The sequence below is a fragment of the Antechinus flavipes genome, chromosome 3 (assembly GCF_016432865.1).
Source record: "Antechinus flavipes isolate AdamAnt ecotype Samford, QLD, Australia chromosome 3, AdamAnt_v2, whole genome shotgun sequence".
NCBI classification, from domain to species: Eukaryota; Metazoa; Chordata; class Mammalia; order Dasyuromorphia; family Dasyuridae; genus Antechinus; species Antechinus flavipes.
The window spans coordinates 44,183,124-44,208,339 of record NC_067400.1 but is presented as its reverse complement, the minus strand read 5'-3'; the positions used below and the strand labels follow the sequence as shown (position 1 = coordinate 44,208,339).

Genomic DNA, 25,216 nt, shown 5'->3' with positions numbered 1-25,216 from the left:
TCCTCATCTTGCAATGGTTTGTTAGCTAGCATCTGGTCCTCAGCCTGGTGCAATGCAAGAGTTCAGAGCTTCAAATCAGGACCTGAATTTAAATTCCAGCTCTGCAATTTACTCCCAGTTTGATTTTAGGCAAATCAATCTCTGAGCCTCAGTTTCCCAATCTGTAATGGGAAGGAGCTTAGCAACATAGCCCAGATCTCTTTCCAGATTAATGATTTTGTCATGTCTCACTCAGCTGAGAACACAAGATCCTTTTTTAAAGAAGTCAGATATGAACATTTCAATCCTGCCTAAATGGGCAACGTGATGTATGGAATAGAATCAACAATCTGGAAAATACATATTGCCTACCTTTCCCTCCTCATTTCACGCCCCCCCCCCAATCTCTTAAGTTTTTAACTTAAATTAACTAATTAAATTAACTAAAAATAATAAATATTTTGAATTCAATGAAAAATTATTTTTATAATTTCATTTCTAGATACATTATATATCCCATCACAAATACATTTTTCCCCCTGAAGCAATTGGGGTTAAGTGACTTGCCCAGGTTCACACAGCTAGGAAGTGTTAAGTGTCTGAAATCAGATTTTAACTCAGGTCCTCCTGACTTCAGGGCTGGTGCTCTATTCACTGTGCCACCTAGCTGCATATTGAACTACAGCACCTACCTCAAAATATTACTGAGAAAATTAAATGAAATAATATTTGTAAATATCTTAGTACAATGCCTAGCACAGTTAGTGCTTAATAAATATTTATTCCTTTCCCATATAAGTAGATATCCCAAAAAGATTTATTTCTCACCAATGTGGGAGTTCCCTTCACATATGCAGACCGCAACCTTTTGTGAGTTAGTAGATAAGTCTTAGGGAGTTGCTTAATGATCAGAGAGATCCCTCTAGGAAATGTCAGAGGTACATTTTAATCCAGCTATTCCTGGAGCCAGGTATAATTCTTCCTATCCATTTTATTAAGATGCTTCTCAGAGAAAAAGATACAGAAAACTAGAAAAAGAGAAACAGAGCCAGAGGATATATAGATAGATTCCATCACAGTCATATGTCATAACTTCTTCAGCTGGTCCCCAATTGATAATTTTCAATTCTTTGTCACTACAAAAAGAACTTACAAGCACACCCATATGTATATGTATATAGTTTAACATATAGGTCCTTTTCCTTTTTCTTTGATTTTCTTGGGCTATAAACCTAGTAATGGTTTTGTTGGGTCCAAGTATATCCACAGTCTTAGGCCTTTTGGTTTAGTTCTATTTGTTTTCCAGAAGAGTTGAATCATTGCCCTACTTCGCAAGCAGTTCTTTGGTGTACCTATATTTCTCTCATCTCCTCTAGCATTGGTCATTTCTGATAGGGATGGAGTGATATCTCAGAGTTGTTTTAATTTGCCTTTCTCTAATCAATAGTGACTTAGAACATATTTTTACATGACTATAGATAGCTTTAACTTCTCCTAAAAACTACCTTTTTATATCTTTTGACAATATCTCAATTGGGGAATGGCTCTTATTTTCATAAAAAAAATTTTCTAATTTTTCTTCTATCTCTCATATTTGATTTTTAAACACCTTTTTGAACCCTTCTAGGAATATTGTTTTTAAGCCTGAGACCAATTCACATTTTACTTTGAGATTTTAGTTGTAGTTGTTTTTTGACATTATTGTCTTCTGAGTTTGTATTTTGACCTACCATAGTAACTTTCTTTGGTCAGGTTATTTTTTTATCTTTACCCATTTTTTCGCCTTTTTTTTTTTTTACTTTGAACTTTATGTTAAAGAGGGATTCTTCTCCCAGAGTGGAGGGGACACTGTCCCAAATTTCAGGATTTTTTCCTGTTTTCAGAGCTAATTCCATGGGTCTATATATTTTTGCTTTTTTCCAGATGTAGTTACTGCTTTCCTGGCCTGTGCTCTGCTCTGTGAGTGACCATAAGCATTCTTCTCTACCCTGGAACTGTGACCAGGGTTACTGCTCTTGCTAGTATTCCTCTGGGAATGCTGTGGTCTAGAACTATATGTGAGTGATGCAATAGAATACTGCACCTACTGCCAGTAAAGGCTCTCCTTCTAAACAGTTTTCTGACTTTCTCATTGTCTTCAGGCTAAAAGTTCCAGAAGCTATCACTGCTGATTCACTCATTTCCAGGGTCTGCTGCTGGTTTGCCACAGCATAGCCTGAGTGTGCTTCACTATCACCCCAATGAGACAAGTCTTTCTTGCTGACCTTCTTAAGTTGTCTTGAACTGGAAGGTTGTTTTACCCCATCCTTTTGTTGATTCTGACACTTCAAAAAGATTTTGAAGTATTATTTTAAAGTTGTTCAGAGGGGAATTTGAAAGAGCTCGGGTGATTCTCTGACATCTCAGCTCTGTCTCCTCTTCCCATTACTATCCAATTTCATTTCTTTTTTCCAGTTTTTTCCTTTGTCATTCTTATGTCTTTCATTAACTTTTCTAGGAATTCTTGTTGGGTTTGAGTTCCAGTAGCATTTTTCTTTGAGGCTTTGTTTGTAGCTGTTTTTACATTGTTGTTTTTTTAGTTTAATCTTGCTCCTTCTCATTAATTCATTTGCTCATTTTCCCATCCTATTTCTTGATTCTGGATCTTAAGTTAAAGTTGACCTCTACTTTCCTGGCAGTGAAGAAACACTATCCCAAGCTTCAGGTTTTTCACGCTTTGATTTTTTGCTTCTAAGCTAGTTTCAGAGCAAGATTTCAATACTTTTGATCCAGTATGATGAAGACAGAGGTATGGTCACTGATTTCCTATGCCCTTGTCTTTAACTAAAAAGAGCCCCTGGTTCTCTGCAGCCACAGGCCTTCTTTATCCTAAAATGACTAAAAACTGTAGCCAGGATCCCTGATCCCTTATAGTGGATCCTCAGAACACCTCTATACCATGCAACTGCAACTGAGGATTTCACATGGGTAATACAGTTGCCAACAGGGTTAGCTGTAACAAATACCAGCAAATAATCTCTTTGTAATCTTTTTCTGACCATTTTTCTGAACCCTTGCTCTGTGATATCTACTGAAGCTGCTGCCATTATCCTGCTTTTACTGATTAGGCTACTTTTGCTGGACTCTAGACAGGCTTCTACTCTATATCACAAATTTCTCCTGATGATCTCCTAAGTTTTGTTAGAATGAAAAAAAAGTTTCCCTCTGATCTTTTGTTGGCTCTGCCACTCCAAAATTTGATTTTAAATGTTCTTTTAAAGTTCTTTGGAGGGGAAATGTTGAAAATTAAAATGGATTGTCTCTATTCTGCCATCTTGGTTCCAACCCCCTGGTCCAGAGAGTCTTAATCTTTTTGTATCATGACTCCCTCCACAGCTTGGTGAAGCCTATGGACCTTTTCCCACAATGATGCTTTACCCCCATATTCATGAGAGAAGAATGCTACTTTTCAACTAGCAACTCATGAAATTAAGATGTCATTTTCCAAATGTACAGATCCCCTAAAATCCATCCAAAAACCTCTTAAAGGTACCAGAAGCCCTGATTAAGAACTCTTGCATAGAGATGTAAGCATTTTGGGAGAAAGAGCTGTTTTTCCTGGTATGTTGCCTTATACACTGAGATTTAGACAAATACACAGAATCAAGATACCAAGCATTCAGTTTGGAAAACAAATAATAATTCAGTTTGGCTAGAAGATAAGATTGATGATGAAGACTAACATTAAACAAACCAAGAAAAATACTTTAGATCTGAATTATTGTGTTCCGCAAAGATCCAATTGAGGATTTTGTGTTTAATGGTAGAAGTAAAAGGGAGCCAATGAAAGTTTGTAAAAATGGGAAATTACACAAGTTAATAGGATCATAGATTTTAGGGTTGTTGAGGATTTTGGAGGTTAAACAGTACAGCTCTTCACTTCACAGATGAGAAAACTGAAGCTAAGATATTCAGCCAAAGTCGTGCAGAAATGGGAGAGCCAGAATTTAAACCTGGATCCTACAATGTGAAATCCAAAACCTTCCTACTATAATGCAATACCTCTGCAGTAGAATCCAAATTCGGAAATACAGAGATCTGGCAACAGGTTGGCTGAGGGAAGGTTTTCAGTTGGGGTTGATGAGAGAGAAAGTTGATGGAAAAATTAAACATGGGCAGAAAGCCAAGATTTGGTGGTACCATAAAACTCAAAAGTGGCAATAATGAGACTGAAGGGGTTTAAATTTGACCATGGAGTAATTGTGCTTTATTGGGACATTTGTAGAAACTATATTCCAAGATATGAACAGATGTGGATAAAGGTCAACATTAGACCTGAATATCTTGAGCAAACAACTCCTGGAAAACTAGCAGTGAGCTTATTATCCCTCACTGTGACACCAGCAGGATTCCCCAATGTACCGTCCTAGGCTACATCGGTTAACTCAGAAGCCGTATCTCCAATTCATTCAGACCATTCTAACCTGGCTTCAGCCTTCTCCCCTGAGGACTTGGAAGTATTTTTCTGATAATAACTATAGGTTCTGACCCATGAGGGGGGACCGTGATTATCTACATGGGTGGTGAGAGTAGGAGAGTTAGTAAGGGCATAAGAACAGAATGGGAAGACAGTAATGAGGGAGCAAAAGCAGGCAGATTCTGATATAAGAAGGAAAGGAAGGGAGAATTGCTGCAAATAAAAGATAACTGTTTTCCTTTCTCTAGTAAGTATGTATTTTGTCATCCCTCTGTCAAATAGAGTCCTGATTTATGATCTGCAAGAAGAGATTGAAAAACAGTTTGATGTGAAAGATGATTTTCCTGGCAGACACAGCTATTCAAAATACAATGACTGGAGCAAGGTACGGGAGAGAATTCCTACATGTAAAAAGAATACCAAACTCTCCAGCTACACTATTACACACACACATTGTTTTGTTATATAGTTTTGAATTTCCTCAAAGTACTTCAATCACCTCAAATGGATTCTGCTCTTTAGATTGCTGCTTGGACTCAACGAATGACAGAAAAGAGTCCAGAGCTGATCTCTCGTGTTGAAATTGGAAAAACTGAAGAAAATAATCCAATGTATGTTCTCAAGGTAAAAACAAAAACAAATATTTCTTAAGGTAGAAGTGGGAGGTGGTGTTGATGGAAGCAGCTAACAATTAAGAGAGACTCAGTGGTTTTAGAGCAAAGCTTCTCAAAGTGTAGTCTGTGGACCCTTTGGGTGCCCAAGACCCTTTCAGGCAGAGCTTAGCATCAAGACTATTTTCATAATAATACTAATGATTTGCCTATCAAAACTCTTCCTTTTCCAACTACATTTCTGTGTAAGGATGGATTTTCTTGAATCCGGAAAACCTGGGTTCAATTTCTTCTCTGATGCATAAAAGGAACATGATTGTCCACTTACCCTCTTTATTAATTATCCCCAACTATAAATTATAGAGGAATGGTTGACATATATTAATGATAGCTTCCTGATCCTGACCTTAAGTTTTCCACAGAGGAAATCCCAGTTCTACATAAATAAATCTGTCTGTTTTGTTACAAAGTATGTGCCAATTTGAAGATAATAAAATAAAATATTTTTAAGAGTTCATACTAATTTCTTCATATTTGTATTTTAACCCACTTACATACCTTTAGATAAGAAATGGTGATTATGTTGCAGTGAATAGAGCAAAGGCCCTAAAGTCAGGAAGACCTGAATTCAAATATAACCTCAGCCACTTAATACTTCCCAGTTCTGTGACCCAAAGCAAGGAAAGAAAGAAAAAAAAAAAGAGAGAGAGAGAGAGAGAGAGAGAGAGAGAGAGAGAGAGAAGGAGGGAAGAAGGAAGGAAGGAAAGAAGGAAGGAAGAAAGAAGGAAGGAAGGAAAGAAGGAAGGAAGGAAGGAAGGAAGGAAGGAAGGAAGGAAGGAAGGAAGGAAGGAAGGAAGGAAGGAAGGAAGGAAGGAAAGAAGGAAGGAAGAAAGAAGGAAGGAAGGAAAGAAGGAAGGAAGAAAGAAGGAAGGAAGGAAAAATAGAGAGAGAAAGAAGGAAGGAAGGAAAGAAAGAAAAAGAGAGAGAGAGAGAAGGAAGGAAGGAAGGAAGGAAGGAAGAAGAAAAGAATAGAAAGAAAAAGAAAAGAAAAGAAATGGTGATTGTTACTTAATCCTGCATTCCAGATATGGAAATTGAGGCAGAGTCTGATTAAGCCATACATTGAAGGTCTTATATTATACAAACTGAATTTATCAGATTTTATGATCTGATATTATACAAACCAAAATAAAAGCTTGAACTATCTCTTCTTATGACTTTTCTAGACAAGTTTATGTGAGTGGAAGGAGGGACATTAACAAATAGCAAGCAGAAAAAAGAAAATATACTAAATGGGAGGAGGATGGAGGAGCAAATATCAGAGTCAATACCCATCTTTCTGACTAAAGGGTGCTAATTCTAAAATGAGAACTACTATAGAAAATATTCTCATTAGCAACTCAGATAACAGAAAAAAGATTTTGAAAACTAAAGCAAATACCAGTTGAAGAACTAAAATTAATAACAATAGGTATGTATGTAACATTTGATGGTTTGAAAAGCACTTGGTAAATATGAATTCTGATGCTCAAAACATTACTACTATTATTGTTCCCATTTTTATTATGCCATTAATTTTCCCATTTTGCAGATGAGGAAATTAAAGTTCAACTTATTTACTCAGGGTCACACAGCTAGTAAGTGTTTGAGGAAAGATTAAAATTCAGGTTTTATTGATTTCTAATCCAGTGTTCTATTCACTTCACTGGCTGGCATAAACAGGGAGTAAATGAAGAATTCCATATATATACTAATGGCCATTCACCTGTATTGCATGATTCTCCAGAAAAACATAGCAGTACATCCCCACAATTATCCCTTAAGCCTATTAAATATTTGGCTCGACTATTAAATAGGACTCAATGAAAGCAATGGTTTATTAAAGTTTATATCACTCATGAATTTTTCATTACCTGTCTAAGCAAAAACAATGCAGTGAGGGAGAGTGTACTCTACCCCAAGAGAGGACTTTAGTGAGCAGATTAGAAATTTCTAAGTTAAGAAGTGGAAAGTGTGTTTAAATTTGTGACTTTATGCAAAGTAAGACATCAAGTTTCTCTGAAAACAGGTTGGAAAAAAGAGTGGCCAGAGAAGGGTCATTTTCATGGACTGTGGAATTCATGCCCGAGAATGGATTTCTCCTGCCTTCTGCCAGTGGTTTGTCTATCAGGTTGGTGAAATTGAACCTCTTGACAACTCCCTTCTGAACATCATTCTGCCAGCATTTTTTGGAGTCAATCTGGCCCCTTTAAATAAGTGCAATTCCACCTGCACAGATCAGTTTCAATTTGATACTGCCAGGAGATAACATAATCAGAATCTCACTCATCTTTTTCAATTTGAAAAAAACTAACGGTCTTTTAAGCTTCTTTCTCTTACACTAGAAGTTTACAAAACTGTAGGAAACTTTGTGCCATAATGACACAGGGGTCTATAGGAAGTATTGCCAATTTGCAAACCATTGTGCATAAAAATGTCACTTTTCTTCTAAACGTCTGAGAACACAAAGCTTTGCTCTCTTTAGACATTTCGAATACCTCAACCTGGAAATTTCCATACTCCTTTGAGTTTCCATTCTAATTCTAAAGAATCTTTTCACAGTAAATTCTCATCACTAATAGAACCCCCTATTATTCCACCCACTGCTGTTTCCATTGTATCACTAACAATTATCATCTCTTTATCATCTAGTTCTACTAGCTATTAGTGTGACAATACATTGATCCCATATACATACCGATTCCATGGCACTTATGGGCAAGTTCAGTGGTTGCAGGACAGATGTTTGTCCCTGGGGTAACATACGCTCAAGAGAATTTATCTCCAGTGTGAGATGGACTGCTTCAGCCCATGACAGAGTATAAATTATAGAGCACCAAAGCTTGTGGACACGTTTACATGTGGCCCCGGGTGAGAGGGAAGAGTCTACATTAAAGCAGAAGTCTGAAGTTGACTCCAGAGAACTGGAAAGAATTCAGTTGGAAGGAAGAATTTCTTGACCTCTCTCCAAATCCTTGAACCTTTCCACAGATGGTCCCCATGTTCTGCCCTTTGGATGATTCCTTGTACTTTTGTTAGGGACCCTATCCAATTTCTTCCCATCATTACATTCACAAATAGGGATCAGTATTTTTTGTTGTTTTTTTTTAATGTATAAAATAGAAATCCTTTTCACTCTTAGCCTTAGTAATACTGATGCCAATCTCCTATCCAAGCTCCATTCTTCCTGGGCCATCAGATATTTATTTCATAACATATCATCTCGCTAATGATAAGATTTTATAAGACAGGACTCTGTAACAAACCTTCTTAAAATGTTCTGGATATTATGGTGTCTTTTAGCATATTTGTTTGTATTCAACATGGAATCCAAATTTTAGCTTCAATGAAATTCATTCTTTCAATGAGAATTTATTGAAAAACTTTTATGTGAAAAGCACTACATTAGGTTCAAGGGGATAAAACAACAAATAAAATACTATGCTTGCCCTCAAAGAGTTTACATTCTATCTTTGAAAGCTGCTAAAAATTTGGTTAAAGCCAGAATTTACTACCTTTCCTTTTTTTCTTCCCTGCCCTACAGGCAGCAAAAACCTATGGGAAAAACAAAATTATGACAAAGCTTCTGGACAGGCTAAATTTTTATGTTCTTCCTGTATACAACATTGATGGCTACATCTGGAGTTGGACAAAGGTATGAAGGCTCTTTATTTGGATGCTTCCAATCCAATGTGATTATACTAAATATAACAAGTAAATATTAAATATAAGCAAGAATATTCTAAGTAAAGCAAGTTAATAATTTCATTTAGTTTTATGTTAATATAATTCACTCTCTCCAGAGTCAGAATGGCATAAGAAGACTATAAGTTGCAGGCTGAGGAGTAAGCATGTTCCTGATTAGATGCATGCTGCCTGATTCTAATAATGTATAACCTTGGAAAAATTCTAAAGGAAATACAGAAGTGAATGATCAAAAAATGATCTCAAAAAAATTAAATCTTGAGAATCAAGCTTTAGAGAGATGCAGAAAAAAAAAATCACAGCCAAGGTATCATTGTACTACATCCCTTTGAGAGAAAATGCAAGGTAAAAACCCTGAAGGTATCATTTCTTAATGTACCAGAGAAAGGAATTGAAAATATTAATGATTATTTTAAAATAGGCCTGTGTTTTACTGTGAAATGAAATACCTTTCTGTCATTGTTATTAGGAAACAAGACCAAAACCAATAATGCTTATTTTTCTGAATGAAATTATTACATTTTAAGGGCTCTAATTTAAGCTGAAATCTGTAGATCAGAATTTGTTATAGTGATTAATATAATGTAATATAATAATATAATGGTTAGCCTACCAAGAGAAAACTACCCAGAATAATTCTATAGAAAATATAGAAAATGAATACTGTCATTTTCTCATGTTAAAAATTAACAAATAATTATTTGGGAATTTTTAATAATATTTTCCCAATTATATGTCAATAATTTTAGCACTCATTTTTACAAGATTTTGAATTCCAGATTCTCCTCCTTCTGTCCCCTTTCCTTTTCCTAAAATGATAGATAATTTGATATAGGTTGTATATATGCAATTCTGTAAAACATATTCACATGTTAGTCACAGTTGTGAAAGAAGAAGCAGACCAAAAGTAAAAAACAAAATTTAAATAAAATGAAAAAAGTGTGCTTCAATCTGCATTCAGAATACATCAGTTCTTTTTCTGGATTTTCCATCATGGGTCCTTGGTACTTGTCTTAGATCACTGTGTTGCCGATTATCATACAATGTTGCTAAAACTGGGTACAATGCCTTCCTGGCTCTGCTCATTTTACTTTATATCAGTCCATACAAGTCTTCTAAGGTTTTTCTGAAATGTGCCTGTTTGTCATTTCTTACTGCACAATCGTATTCCATTACATTCATGTACTACAGCTTATTCAGTCATTCCTCAATTGAAAAGCATCCCCTCAGTTTCCAGTATTTTCCCATTACAAAAGGCTATTATAAATATTTTTGCACATGGTAGATCCTTTTTCTTTGTTAATGATCTCTTTGGAATACAGACCTAGCAATGGTATTGCTGGACCAAAGAATATTCACAGTTTGGTTGCCCTTTGGGCAGAGCTCCCAATTGTTCTCCAGAGCAACTCCAGCGATTTGGCATGCTGGTGTCCCAATTTTCCCACGTTCTCTCCATCATTTATCATTTTCCTTTTTTGTCAAATTAACCAGAGGGATACAAATGCAAAAATTAAAACAGTAAAATAATCAATAAATATTTATTAAGCACCTACTATGAGCTCTTAAACATAGTGCTAAGCATTGGGAATACAAAAAAGAAAATAGAGTTCCTGATCTTAAGGCATTCACAAATCTAATAAGAATAGGAGAGACAACACACAAATAGCTATGTACAAACAAATAACCCACAGAATAAATTATAAATAAGCAAAAGAGCAATAAATAAGCAAAAAAAATTACATTAGAATTAAGGAGGATTGAAAAAGAATTCTTGTACATGGTGAGATTTTAGCTGGAACTTGAAGGAAGGCAAAAAGTGGAGAGGAAGGAGAGAATCTTAGACATGAGAATCAGTCAGAAAAAAATCCCTACAAGTCTGAAACAGATTTTCTTGTTTGAGGAACAGCGAAATGGCTCCTTGATCACAGAGAAAGTAATGAGCTACCACTGGGAAGGTCTTTTTGGTCCAACTTTGGCCAACAATTAGGGTATCCCTGAGTATTATTTGGTTCAAGAAATTTTCCATGTAAAAGATCCAAAATAATATGAGGCAAAAGATTTCTAGTCAGAATAAAATAGCCTAGATGGAAAATCTGGGCTTTTCCTTTCCTAAGTAGAGACTACCTAGGTTTCAAGTGATAAAAGGTAGGGAAAAACTATAAGACATTGGGGGAGTTAGGCATGTTACAGGGGCAGAAAAGAAGAAAGCAAAACAGCAAAATAGGAAGAAGGAATGTTGGTTTCAGAATCCAGGGACTTGGAATCAAATCCTACATCATAATCTTTGAATAAACTACTGAATTTCTCTGGCCCCTGCCAAATCTATATCTATGATCTCATAAAATTTTGACTGTAAGATAACTTCCAAGTTATCTTACAAATAATGACATGCATTAAAATATAATGCATTATATTCATTAGTTTCATACTAGTTGAATTATTTGTATCCATCCCTATGAAAAACAACAGTGGTGAAAATATTTAAAAATTAACTAGTAGGCAATTCCCATGTGAAGCAATGAGGAATAATTATAAACACAGAGTTAAATGTAAAACATCCAGTTAATAAGACAGGCCCATTTTCAATAATTGCGTCCAATGCATGTCAGCTTGATTTGTTTCTTAATATTAACCCCTTACTACCTGGTAACCAAGTAGATGTCAGCTAGTCCTTTTGACCTATTCATAGAGTATGCAGAACTGTCCAATCACTGCTGTAAAACGATCACTTCAGCCTACCAATTATTTCTTTCCATAGGACAGAATGTGGAGGAAAAACAGAGCAAAGACTTTCAAACCTACTTGTGTAGGCACTGACCTCAACAGAAATTTTAATGCCTCATGGGACTGTAAGTAGTAAATAATTTCAAGATAAACTGTAGAATTGTGTTGAGGATCAGAGTGAAAAATTAGCTTTGCCACTGATTTTATTTTCAAATCCATAACCGGTGGGAGAAGGAGTAAAGGAGGGGAAAAAAGGTAAAGAGGGGAGGAGGGAGAAAGGGAGACCCAATTTAGAAAATAAGTGTTTTTTGTCCTTGGGAATGCTACAGTGTAAGAGAGGAATGAGACACAAATATAAATAACCATATGAAACATATACATAAATGCAGTGGATTTATCCAAAAGAAACCAAAGGAAGCTCATCACCAACATTAGAGTGGACCAAGAGGACAGTTGGGTATTAAAGATCCAAGGAGGAAGTGGCCATGAATTGGGCATTAAGAAATATTAAGCAAATCAACAGACTCGGCTAAGGTAGAACATTCCCATATAGAGAGAACAGAGGCACAGAAATCAAGAAAACACAAGACCATTTGGTAATTAGGATACCAAAAATGGAGAAATCAGACTTACACTATGGTTTTCTTGTATATAAAACAAAGGAAAATCCACACTATTTTAAAGGGATGTTGTAAAGGCTAATTGTTTGGTTAATTTAGGACTGCTACCACGATGTTTTAAATAATACTGGCTTTAGGGTCAGGAGAAACCTTGCTTATAACTCATCTTCTAGAACTTGAAGCTGTATAACCATAAGCAAATCAGATAACCTCTCTGAGCTTCAGTTTCCAGATCTGTAAAATGAGGATCATGAAGTCCTTCCTTAAGAAGATTGTCATGAGAATCAAATGAAGGAATGCTTAAAAAGTGTTTTGCAAACCTTAAAGGGCAATATAAAGCATTATGTATCATTGTGTTTCTTAGAAATACTTGTTGTTTCTTAGAAATAAAACAAAAATCTCATATACATCCAAATTGACTAGAAAAAGTTGCCTGGTGTTCCAAAATACCATTTATCTGGAATGAAGTCTCAGTTCTGTTTTTCCTTTCTAGGAGAGAAATTGGAGAAATTTAATACAGTAGGAAAGCATTGTTGCGGGAAAGATTCCTTTCTAGATTCCCACCCTTTCCTAGTTAATAATGTAAATTGCCCTTTAACTCACAAATCCTGGTCCCTTTGAATTCCAATAGAAGATCTGACCTGTTCCCAGCCCCACCCGGATCTGAGCCATCTTTGGGGCTACACCCGAAAGCCTCTCAGCTAAGTCTCCTATTATAAAAAGGCCACGCTGGGAACCCCTCTTTGCAGAGATTCCAAACATGGCTACCATGTGAGGACCCTCTGTCCACTGGACCCTCTGTCCAGTGCCCTCCTTATCTCTACCTTCACCTATACTTTAACTTTGCTTATCTAATAATAAACCTCTTTTATCAATCTAGCTCTCCGGGCCAATAAATGCTTTTATTGGGAACTCTCGCCCCTACTAGACCCCCTTGCGCCAAATCTGTACCCCAAACCTTCCACTAGACCTTAACCCTAATTTCATTTAGGTACCCCAAAGCTAGACCTCAACAGCATCCCTCTTGGGAGAGCTGATATACTAGCTCCTTCTCAATTTGCCATCATCCCCAAAGAGATAAGAACTCTTGCCAAATAATACAATATACTAGAAATCCAGCTCGATCCCAGATATATACTATGTGCTCCTTATTCATTTCCAGTCACAAACCAAGTATATATTTCCAAGCACTTTTTTTCTTATATTTTCCCCTGGCTAAATCCTTTTATTCTGAAATGGACCTCAGTCATTCTCCATGATGGTAAGCCAGAGTTAATTAAATAAGGACAAATTTTCCTGGGGTTAAGTTCAGTTGATAGTGCATCTAGAACTTGTTCATCAGTCAAGAGACATTTATTGAGTATCTACTCTGTGCCACATAATGAGTACACAAAAACATAAATGAAATCATTTTTGTCCCCTAAAAACATTTTATCAGAAGCAGCAGCATACATATATAAAAGCATATATGAATCTATACAAAATATAAGCAAGATAAACTGAGAGGAGAGTTATCAGGAAAGGTTTTATACATAAAGTGGCCCTTGAGTTAAGATCTTAAGGAAACAAGGAAATATGTTACATTTTAAAAAGTTAATTTGAAAAAAGTTATAAATAAAAAATAGAAATTTTAAATAAAAAAGTTAATATGAACTAATTTTAATTAGAAAAGTCTATAAGATGTGAAGTTGGTAGCTTTTGTGGGCACCATTGCCAGGATATTGGAAATGTAGGAAAGATGGGGGAGGAGGAGTTGCACTAAGAAGGGTGATTGCAATCTGATGTGTTTGGACAATTTCCTATTTATATGAAATTAGACTCCAGTGATAATTGAGAATAGAGGTTAGGAACAAGATAGAATGTTGAAAAGTGTTAGTAATCAGTTAGTCAAATAGCATTCATTAGGATTCTACTTTGTTCCAATCACTTTAGTAAGTACCTAGAATACAAAGAAAGGCCAAAAATAAAACATTTCTGCTCTTTAGAAGCTCACCAAAGAGATATACAAATAACCATATGAAAACAAGATATAGAGAGGGGTAGTCAGAGGGAAAGCCTTAAATCAAGGAGGACATCGAAAGGTATCATACAGCAGGAAGGACTTTAAAGAAATTGAAAGAAACCCAGATTAGGAAGAAGAGCAATCCAAGCAATGGGAGAATGGCCACTGGATCACATAGTCAATGGAGAGTGATAAGCTATAAGAGGACAGGAAAGTTAGAAAAAAAAAATCCAGGTAATAAAGGGCATTTAAAAACAAACAGAGCATTTTATTTCTGATTTTGGAGGTAACAGGAACATCTAAATCAGACAAAGCTTAAATTGTGATGAGAGGGTTCAGATTATGAATGACCCCATCCTCTATGTTTTTTTTTCTTTTTTTCACAGCTGATCCATGGACAAATCACCCTTGTGCAGAAGTATATAGAGGAAGAGCACCAGAGTCTGAGAAAGAGACTAAAGCGGTGGTTAACTTCATTCAAAGTCACATTCGAGTAATCGAAGCCTACGTGTCCATCCACGCCTACTCCCAGATGCTCATGTTTCCTTATGGCTACACTAAGGTCATGACACCAAATCATGAAGAACTGGTAGGTTTTTTTTCAAATGATGTCTCCAATTTGCACACTTCTACCACCAATGTCCTCTGACCCAATCTTTATGAATGCACCTTCACAAGCAAAGCAATAGTGATGTATTTGTGTTAAAAAAAAAAATTATTCTTAAGTTTTACAAATCAATATTATGTCTGGACAATTGAAGGCAAAAACTTTTATCTGTGAAAATCACCTGATCCCTGCATTAGTTGAGCACTTGGAAATGTTTTGAGGGTTGTATTTGTAGTATTGGGCAGCCAACACACGGAATTCTGGGCCTGGAGTCAGGAGGATCTGAGTTCAAATATGACCTCAAACATTGTATTAACCTGGGCAAGTCATTTAACCATTTGTTTCAATTTTTGTCTATAAAATGAGCCAGAGAAGGAAATGCAAACTACTCTAGTATCTTTATCAAGAAAATATAAAAACCAAGAAATCTCATTCTGTACCCTTCCATTTCCACAGACATTGCTCTATGGAAGCTTTATAAATAGAATGAAAATCTTTCCTCTAGGGAAGGAGCAGTAGAAGTGTTAGTTCATAATAGTAATGTTAGAGAAGCACTGGTAATATCAATTTTATAACAGTAGGGCGCTTTGATAGATGGCAGAAAATATTAGATGTTGAAGGATTGGCAAGAAAACGGGAAGGACAAAAAGGTAGGAAGAAAGAATTCTTCCAGCCCCCTTACTTGAGGAAGACAGCATCTCTGGGGTTCAGAAGGCTATGAGAAATATAAAGAAAGATTAAGCAAGGAAGACCGCACTGGGTGAGAACAAAGGTGGAGCACTTTATGTTGGGTGAATCCCCATCCTTGGATTGCACTCCCTCCTCACCTCTGCCTCTTGGCATATTTGGTTTCCTTCAAGACTCAGCTCAAATTATCTTCTTCATGAAGCTTTTCTTGATCTTCTCTATTTGGGAACTCCAACACATGTGATTAAGGCAGTGGGACACAATAGAAAGGGTATTGGGTCAAGAGAACAATGTACACAGTGTCACAATAATATAATTGATAATGACACAAAAGGGAGTTGAACTCTGACGAACCGTAGTGAATAATCACAGTCTGAAGAACTGCGAGTGCTCAGTAGAGAGGTAAGGAACAGCAGATGTGGAATATGGCGTACATTGTTAAAGATTGTCAAGCTGTGTCAGTTGGCTTTGCTTAAATGTTCTTTGTTCAAGGAAAGGTTCAATGGTGAGGGAGGGACAAGGTTAAAGGAGGACGGCTAGTGCCCTCTTTCCTAAAACTACCTTGTATTCATTCTTCACATTTGTATGTAAGGGGGTGACCCTTGACAATTCCCTCGTGTGGGGCATGTCTGCTTCTGAGAAAAGCAGTTGTTAAGTCTGCCTTGACAGTTCACTTGGATGCGGCGTAATTCTGCTCAGAGCTTCTAAGTAACTAAGATGAGTCTCACTCATCATTCTGAAATAGTATTTGCTACTTGTGTAAAACAAACGATAGCACATTGAAGAACACAGTTTGTCTCAGTGATTTGCATGTGAAAAATTTAAGAATCGTAGGTCTTTTAGGTTAAGAATTTAGAATCTATGAACACCAGAACTGTGTGGTGATTCTGTTCTGATTACAAGACAAATATAATTTACCTGATTATAGAAGATAAGGATTTGATTACTAATCATAAACTAAGGTAAAGTGTTAAAACAGAAAGGACAGATTTCAGAGGCATGTTAAGGACCCTAACACACTCTCTCTTTCTCTCTCTCTCTCTCTCTCTCTCTCTCTTCTCTCTCTCTCTTTCTCTCTCTCTCTTTCTCTCTCTCTCCCCACTGTCAATTTGTCACTATGAAATCTGGTTGGCCAGGGAGGAGCTGTAGTTATTGACAATCACTACTAAGAAAGGAGAAAAAAATCTTCTACTCTATTTTTACTTACTGCAAAGAAGAAAATCAAGTAGGAAAAAAATACCCTATTCTCTGTTATAATTTACTATTGAATAGAAGAGGTGATAGAAGACAGTTCTCTGCATTGTCCCGGTCATCATTGAAAAGTAAAACAAAGCCTTCAAAGAGCAGAATTGGAGAACTTTTTGCTAACTTTCTAATATGGTTCTAATTTTGCCACTGCAGCTAAAGGTATCAGTTAAACATCAATCCAGGAGTGATACATTCTATAGCTGTTGATGAGATTACAGAAAATCTAGCTAAGCAGAGGAGTTGTTTGGAAGCAGAAGGTAACTAGAATATTGACTGGTCTGGCTGAGGCCGCATGTCCAGGGAGGATTTTGTCAAGCATAATGTGAATCAGTTCAGATTAGCAATAGAGGCATCTGTTCTGCACAAAAGATTTACTTAAAGTTTCATGAAGAGTTTCAGAGACAGAAAGAGAACAACAAAGTCTAGAATTCTAGAAATATGATTTTCACTGAGCTTATATTTATTCCTTACATGTCTCTCGATTCACCAGAACTCAAAATGTGTTTTACTGTCCCAACGTACATTATTGCATTAGTGGGAGAGTTTGATTGAGATTTTTAGGTTGAATGATTTGTAAATATCATCTTGTTTTGCATTTTCAGTAGATGTTTTGGTTATGATTAATTGAGAATTAATAGCTGATTTGTTCCGGGAAATACACCAGTGGGGGCTCGTGGATTATCATGCTAATAAAAAAAAAAATACAGAACTCTGAGTATTGCAGTAGTCACAAGAACTTTCAACCATGAGGAACCAACTAATTTGCCAAAATTAGAATGAACCCAATCTAGCTTGTGAAAAGAGTCAAGGGTTGTTGCTGTACTATTGGAGGTAGCTAAGTAGCTCAGCAGCTAGACTAGTTTGAAAGATCTGAGTTCAAATCTTATATTAGACACTTATTATCTGTGAGCAGGTAAATCATTTAATCTTTTTTTTTGGCTTTAATCCACTGGCAGAGAAAATGCCAAATTACTCCAATATCTTTGGCAAGAAAACCCCACGGTCCATGGGGTCATGAAGAGTTGGACAACTGAACTACAACAATTTCACTATGAGTTACATGTATATATTGGCTCTCCCATTAGACTATAAGCTCCTTGAAGACAAAGACTCATTTTTTTCTTTCTATTTCAGGAAGTAATCCACATACTAAGTCATTAATAAATGCTTGTTTATTGATTGATTTGGGTGAAATCATTTGATATTTAGGTTATGTCAACATTGTATAGATATCTCTACTAGAAAACATTCTAGATGGGTCTCCACTGTGCCAGATCACCTGTTAAGTTGATTTTTTTTCCACTGAATCTATCAATTGTTTGGATGCTGAGTAAATATATTTTTAATCTTCCATTTTATCTTTTCTTTTTTCTCCAGTTTAAAATTTCCAAAATTGCCACAGAAGCTTTAGCAACTCGATATGAAACAGAATATGTCTATGGACCCATTGCAACAACAATCTGTGAGTCTTCACTTTGTTTTGTTTTAATAAATGAGCAGTTGAGAGGCAGTATGACATATGGGTAGAAATCTGGCCTCTCAGTCAGAAATTCAAGTGTTGGATTCAAGTTCTTTCACATTGTGTGACACTAGGCAAGTCACATATTCTCTCCATGCCCTAAGCCACTCTCTGAGACTGTAACTTGCCTAGAAGATATCAATCTACATTGATAAAGATAGTTTCCTCATGCTGGAGTTCCCTATCACAGTGAAACTACAGGTCTATTCACTATGCATATGTGGACATAAGTTGTTATATTTTCATATGTTTGTGTTATAATAACTACAAAACCAGGAAATTCCATCTCTGGTTGACAATCCAAAATTAAGTTCAAGAAAAACAAACTATAGGAATGTAGATTTTAGAACCAGAAGGGATTTTACAAGTCATTTAGTCCAGTTCCCTAATTTTACAGATGAGAAAACTGAGGCATAAAGTGCTAAAAATGACTTTCCCAGGGTCACACTGTATTTAGTATTTAAAGAGAGAATTAAAGCCAGATTTTCTGACTCCAAATTCTAAGCCTTATATGCCTATTTTCTAACTAAGCATTATTAAAAACTTATGTCAGGAACAGTTAGGATGTAGAAACACAAAAATAAAAATTAAATAGTCACCACCCTCAAGAAATCTACATTCTAGAGGAGAGTCAACATAGAGAACACGATTCCATTGTGAACACTGTTGCCTTGAAATGCAAAGTCTTGGCAGCTAGGTGATATAGTAGATGTCTGGAAGTAGAAATCATAGCAGAAGACACAAAAACCTGAATTCAAATCCTATCTCAAACAATTACCAGCTATGTGAGCCTAAGTAAATTACTTTTCCTGTCACAGCTTCAGTCTCCTCATCTGTAAAATGGAAATAATAATAACAGCCATTTTAAGCTTTTAAGCTAATTAGTAACTGAAGTCGTATTTTAACCCAGATCTTCTCATTTCTAATCAGTAGTCTATCCATCATAGCACCCTGATAAGCCAGGTAAGTATCATTCATTAAAATCATACCATGTACCAGAAATTGTGTTAAGCATATGAATCAGGGGCTCAAGAGTCTTTAGACTTTCCTTCCCAGACTCCCCAAGGCACAGGGTGACACTAAACCTACAAGTAGAGGTAAAATGGACCAAAGGAAGATCACATATAGAGGGAAAAGTCTTGTTTGTGATGTTGAAACTACTCAATATATTACTACCCTGGCATATGGAACTTGTAGGATGCTAGGTATGAAAGGCCCAAGAGGACATACTATCTTCTAGATTTTATATCTTGTAGATGAAAGGTATATTACTGATAGGCTTATTGTCATTTGAGATATCATCACCTTTAGAGCTATAAAGAACCTGGGAAAGCATCTATTCCAGGAGTTCTCAATCCAGAATCTGCAGATTTCAGAGGAGTCTGTAAACATGGAAAAAATACTTAGAACTATTCTACTATTTTAATTTTTAAAAGAATTTTTTATTTTTAAATTATCTTATTATAATTGTTTCCTTTGTAATCTTACGTATTTTAATTTGTGTATTTAAAAACATTTTGAGGAGTCTTAACTATTGAGGTGCTTAATAAATGCTTATTGATTGACCAATCCTATTTCCTCTTCTGAAAATGGGGAGTTGAACTAGATAACTTCTAAGGACCCCTCTACTCTTTTTTCTGTGAAGCTATTGCCCATCAAAGGCCAATCCATTAATGAACCTTAATGGTGTTAGAACGTGTGGCTATATTGATGAGAATGAGAAACTGCAATTGATATTCCACCTATCTGGACATTTTTGTAGTTACCTCTCTAGTCTGCCCTTGCTTTCCAACTTCCATGGTTTTTCTTTGCAAAATAAGGTTTGTAAAATGTAACAATTGCCATCGTGTATCATAAAAAATAAGACATTCCTCTAAGCCCCAATGCATTAGTAGAGGAAAATTACCACAAATGACTGCCTACCATTAATGCATATCTTCTCCATTTAGTGCCATTAATCCACATGGGAAATTTTAGAAAGAAAACTATTCCGTGTGGAATAAAGATGTTCTCCATAATCTTTGGAAGTTCCAACCATTTCTAAACATCAGTCATTAATACCAACTGGAACCACCATGAAAAAACTGGCCAAGATTTTCCCAAAAAAACCCATAGGAACACAACTATTCTAGTCATCATAATGTTCATTGCCTGGATGAGTAGTGATGTAGGAGAGAAGCCCTAGCCTTTGTATGTATATCACTTAGTCTTTCTGTCCATCTACTTTATCAGTTGTCCCCAGCTTGTAGGGCAATTGTGATTAAATGAAATAAAATACAAGATACTATGTTGATTGTAAAGTTCCATGAAGATGTAGGATATGAAGATGTAAGATATTCTACTACCAATCTATTTCAAACTTGTAGGATGTGAAGGGAAGAAAAAAAAAGAATAATCAATTATATAAAGCCTACTACACACACTCTGCCAAATGTTTCTACAAATATGATCTCATTTGATCTTCACTACAGCCCTGTGACATAGGGGCTACAATTATCTCCATTTTACAGATGAGGAAAATGAGGTTAAGTGACTTGCCCAGGGTCACAAAACTAGTTAGTTTCTGAGACTGGATTTGAACTCGTTCCTTCCTAACTCCAGGTGCAGGGTTCTACCCATTTCACTCACCAGTTGCCTGAACAAGAGCCTGAACAGAACAAGTGTGAGAGGGTCTAAATAGAGTACAGTCTGTAAAGGGAAAGGGTGATGAGAAAGGATAGTCAGAGGGAGCAAATGAGGCAGTTTTAAAGGGCACAGGGAAATACAAATTCAAGTGTTACGGAATGTATATCAATTAAATCATAGTTTCCCTGAAAAGATTAAAGTACAGAATAATCCAACAGTCTTAAGGGATTTTAAAGTCATTTAAGAGTTGGACTGCATTAAGACTTTTGGGATACTCTGGATAAGTAATAGTATTGTTGTTGTTCATTGGATAATATTCATCAAGAGTTAACAAATTAGCAGACTTTATATGTGTTGATACTTTATTTCTTTATCCTCCTCGACACCAAACATTTGCTAGATTTCAGTCTTTTAGCTTCTTTTCCTTGCCTAAGGGCACGTTTATTTAACAGTTTTCTTTGAGGGCTGTTCCTGTCTTCAAAAGATATTTGTGGAGTTTGATGGGTTGTGTTTTAGAAGTCAAGTTCCTAAAGAACACAGTTAAATAAATAGATCATGAGATTGATCATAAAAAAGATGAGGTTATATGTTTCCTTAGTTTAACTTATTTTATACATTTGATCTTTCACTCATAAAAATATTTTCCTTCACCCCTTAATCTTAAATTGACCTTAATAGTAAGATGTTCTCTTTTTCTCTGTGTGTGTGTGTATGTATGTGTATGTATATGTCTCTGGATGTATGTGTCTTTCTGTCTCTGTATCTATGTCTCTCTCTTTGTTTCTGTCTCTGTTGATCTCTTTCTCTGTCTCTCTGTGTGTGTATGTATATATGTGTCTCTGTTTCTCTCTATATGTATGTGTAAATATTTGAGGAAAATCTGATTAAGTGACTTGCCCAAGGTCATTAATAAATAGCATATATACATATATATATAATTTCATTGATATACATCCCATAATCCCTATATCCATTAAAAAATGCTTCATTTGCTTGAAACTCTGACTATCCTCTCTCATCAATCTTCCCACTTTGCAGATTGTAATCTCCCTAGATTCTCTCTGCCTCCATGACTGTTGTTCAGTAAGCTGGTGGGTGCAGTGGGTAGAGTCCTGGACCTGGAGTCAGTAATGCCTAGGGGTGTGTGTGTGTGTGTGTGTGTGTGTGTGTGCATGCCTGTGTGTATGTTTTAATGATTTCAATGGAAGCAGTGATGAACTGAGAAGTAAGCAATCTGACTCTAAATCCACCTAAAGAATTACTGCATGGGAGACCTTGGACAGCTCCTGTTATTTTATACTAGCTATAAAATGAGGAAGTTGGGCTAAATGGCTTCTAAGTTCTTTCAAACACAAAAATCTGTAATCCTATCAAAACTTTATGATCTAGGTGAATGGTCCATTCCACACATTATCTCTGACCAGCTTTTTTTTTTTTTTAACTTAATTCAAATTCAATCTCAGATATTTACTAGCTGTGTGACCTTTGGCTACATGACTTAACCACTGTCTGCCTCAGTTTCCTCAACTGTAAATGGGGATAATCAGAATGCCTATCTCCCAGGTTATTAGGCAGCCATCTAGCTCCCTAAAAGCTGACCAGCTTTTAAACCCTATCATATCAATCCCTCTTCATTTAAAAAATTTTAGTTGCTCTAATGTTAGTCAATACATGTAGATTTGTGTGGACTTGTGTATACAGATGACATTGTAGAATGGAATTAAAGTCACATATTGAGAATATTTAAAATATTATCCTATTTGCATTATTTGAGTCACTAAAAGCATATCTTTTTCCATTGTTGATTGGTTTTGCCTAAACAAGATGCCCAGCAAAATAACCTTCCAGAGAGCAGGTATTTCCCTAATTAGACTGTCTAATTTCTATCTCAATACCTCAGCTTCCTGGTCAATGCTATTATTACTCCAGAATTTAGGAATGGTAAGATGGAGTTTGCTTATCATATATTGATAATACTGGAAGATAATATTCCATTGGATATACCAGCATTAATGCTGTAAATAATATGTATAATTTTCTTTTGTTATCTAACTTTGCTCCAATAAATTTTTTTTCTTAGGGAAAAAAATTGTTAACAGTTCCCTCTAATGTAATATTTATATTTTACAGATCCAACCTCAGGCTCATCGATAGATTGGACTTATGACCTTGGCATCAAGCGATCATTTGCTTTTGAGCTCCGAGATAGAGGCAGATATGGTTTTCTCCTCCCAGAATCACAGATTAAGGCAACCTGTAAAGAGACCATGTTGGCCATCAAGTCTATTGCCAAGTACATCCTCAAGAATCCTTTGTAAACATTTTTCTCATTCTATAATAAGCCAATTAATTCCCTTTACATTGTAATAGATATATGTAACTTCCATAACACTCTTTTAATCCTCAATGGAGTATCTGTATCACTTGGAAAATTTTTATCTTCAAGTCGTAATAAGTCCATTCAACTAATTCCTTTATTCATTCTGTTACTAACTCATCTTTTGCTTGCCATAATATATAATGCAACAAAGTGAATTGAATCAAGAAAACCAAAAGGCCTTTGATCCCTTTCCCTGCAAAAGATAAAGACTAGGTCAAAAAATAAAGGGCTACTGGGGCAGCTAGATGGTGCAATGGATAGAGCATCTGCCCTGAAGTTAAGGAGAACCTGAGTTCAAATCTATCCTCAGACATTTAACACTTCCTAGATGTGTGACCCTGGGCAAGTTACTTAGCCCCAATTGCCTCAGGAAAAATAAATAAATAAAATAAAGGACTGTCCTTTAGCATTCTACAGAATTGATTTTTTGATAGTGTTTATTATATATTACTGTTTTACATTAATCTAGGAGGGGCAGCTATCTCTTCCCTGCATGGAGTGGATTGCAAAAATAAATAAATAAATAATAGATTCAGAGACTGTTTGAGTTTTCTGTGACTTAGAAATCATTTAGTCTAGTGAGGAAATGGAAGCCTGGAAAAGTGAAGCCAATTGTGAAGTCATGTAGCTAATTAGTGGCAAAGCTCACATTCTTTCTCAGGGTTTTTAATATCTAGTCTAAAATGTGTCTTTTCATTCCTCCTGAATCACATTTTTCCATCATGCTTTCATTTTCACACTGCAATTTCCAGAACAACAAATAGAGCTATATATCCTTTTCTTCCCCCATCAAAAAAAAAAAAAAGATTAAAACTTTAAAAGATATATTGACTAGTTAAGATTCTTATTAAATTGTGCTTTCATTCTTATTAAGGATTGACTATACATTGTATCATTGTGTTAAGAATTATCTGAAATATTCATAAGCTTAATTTCTCAATGTATATTTGTTGAATTAGCCAAAGTAAATATGGCTTATATCTTTATATAGCAACAAAACTATACTATAGCAGGAAATAAAATTATCTGTAATGGAAAAATGGAAAGCCTCTTTCTTATCTTCAAGCCAATTCTCCCCAACACATTTTTCATTAATTTGTGAAATTTACAGTCTGCCATATTTTGCCAAGATTTCCTGCCAAAGCTCTAGGCTGCCATGTGCCAAGATACAGTGAGTTCTGGACTATGATGTGAGTCCTTCCCTGGTTCAGAGGAAAGCTTGTTGGAAAAGATTGTTTTGAGAGTAATCTTCTATGCTATAGGTCTAACCTAGGATTTTCAGATAGATCTCCTTATAATCTGCAGCAGCAGGGTGAGGTTCACCTCCCAGACACCTAAGTTCCACTCCAAGGTTGATCAGGACTGAAAAGATTAAGAAGTTGGGTGGTGGTGTTGTCCCTTAGAATCTGAAGATTTGACTGCTCTGTGCACTCTTTTATTATTATTGTTGTTATTATTATAGCTTTTTATTTACAAAACATATGCATGGGTAATTTTTTTCAACATTGACCCTTGAAAAACCTTCTGTTCCAACTTTCCCCCTCCTCCCCCCATTCCCTCCCCTAGATGGCAGGCAGTCCCATACATGTTAAATATGTTAAATACAATATATGTATACATGTTTATACAGTTATCTTGCTGTCTGTTCACTCTTAAAGCCATTTTTGTGAATTATAAATGATTCTAAACCACAAAGTCATCCCTAAATCTAATGGCAGCTTCCACTAATCTGCCAAAGAGGAGAACTCCCTGCAGTGTGTTCTGAGAATTTGCATCTTCCTTGCCCCTCCCCACTTGAGTGGCCAATGGAGGAATTGAGAAAACATCTCAGAACAAGACTTCTGGTAATTTAATAACCTGGCACAAAATATCATATCATCTCCCAAAAATGTACTCAAATGACAGAATTTAGTTGGAGAAAAAAAACTCTTCCTTTCTGAAGATGGAGTCACTGAACCCCAAGTATCATTATGCATGAAGGTAGTTCAAGCTATGGCAAATTAATAAAGCTTGG

General features: G+C 35.8%; 1 protein-coding gene across 1 annotated transcript in view; it reads left to right on the top strand.

The window, feature by feature from the left end:
- CPA3 (carboxypeptidase A3) overlaps positions 1-24,242 on the top strand; it is a 31,830-nt gene extending 7,588 nt beyond the window's left edge. Inside the window, exons 4-11 of the mRNA XM_051983309.1 lie at positions 4,718-4,820; positions 4,958-5,059; positions 7,115-7,216; positions 8,630-8,740; positions 11,549-11,639; positions 14,523-14,725; positions 18,056-18,140; positions 22,953-24,242. Of these exons, the coding sequence (XP_051839269.1) occupies positions 4,718-4,820; positions 4,958-5,059; positions 7,115-7,216; positions 8,630-8,740; positions 11,549-11,639; positions 14,523-14,725; positions 18,056-18,140; positions 22,953-23,140 (985 nt within the window). The 3' untranslated portion in view covers positions 23,141-24,242. The remainder of the gene's footprint in view (positions 1-4,717; positions 4,821-4,957; positions 5,060-7,114; positions 7,217-8,629; positions 8,741-11,548; positions 11,640-14,522; positions 14,726-18,055; positions 18,141-22,952) is intronic.
- The last annotated feature ends 974 nt before the right edge of the window (positions 24,243-25,216 follow it).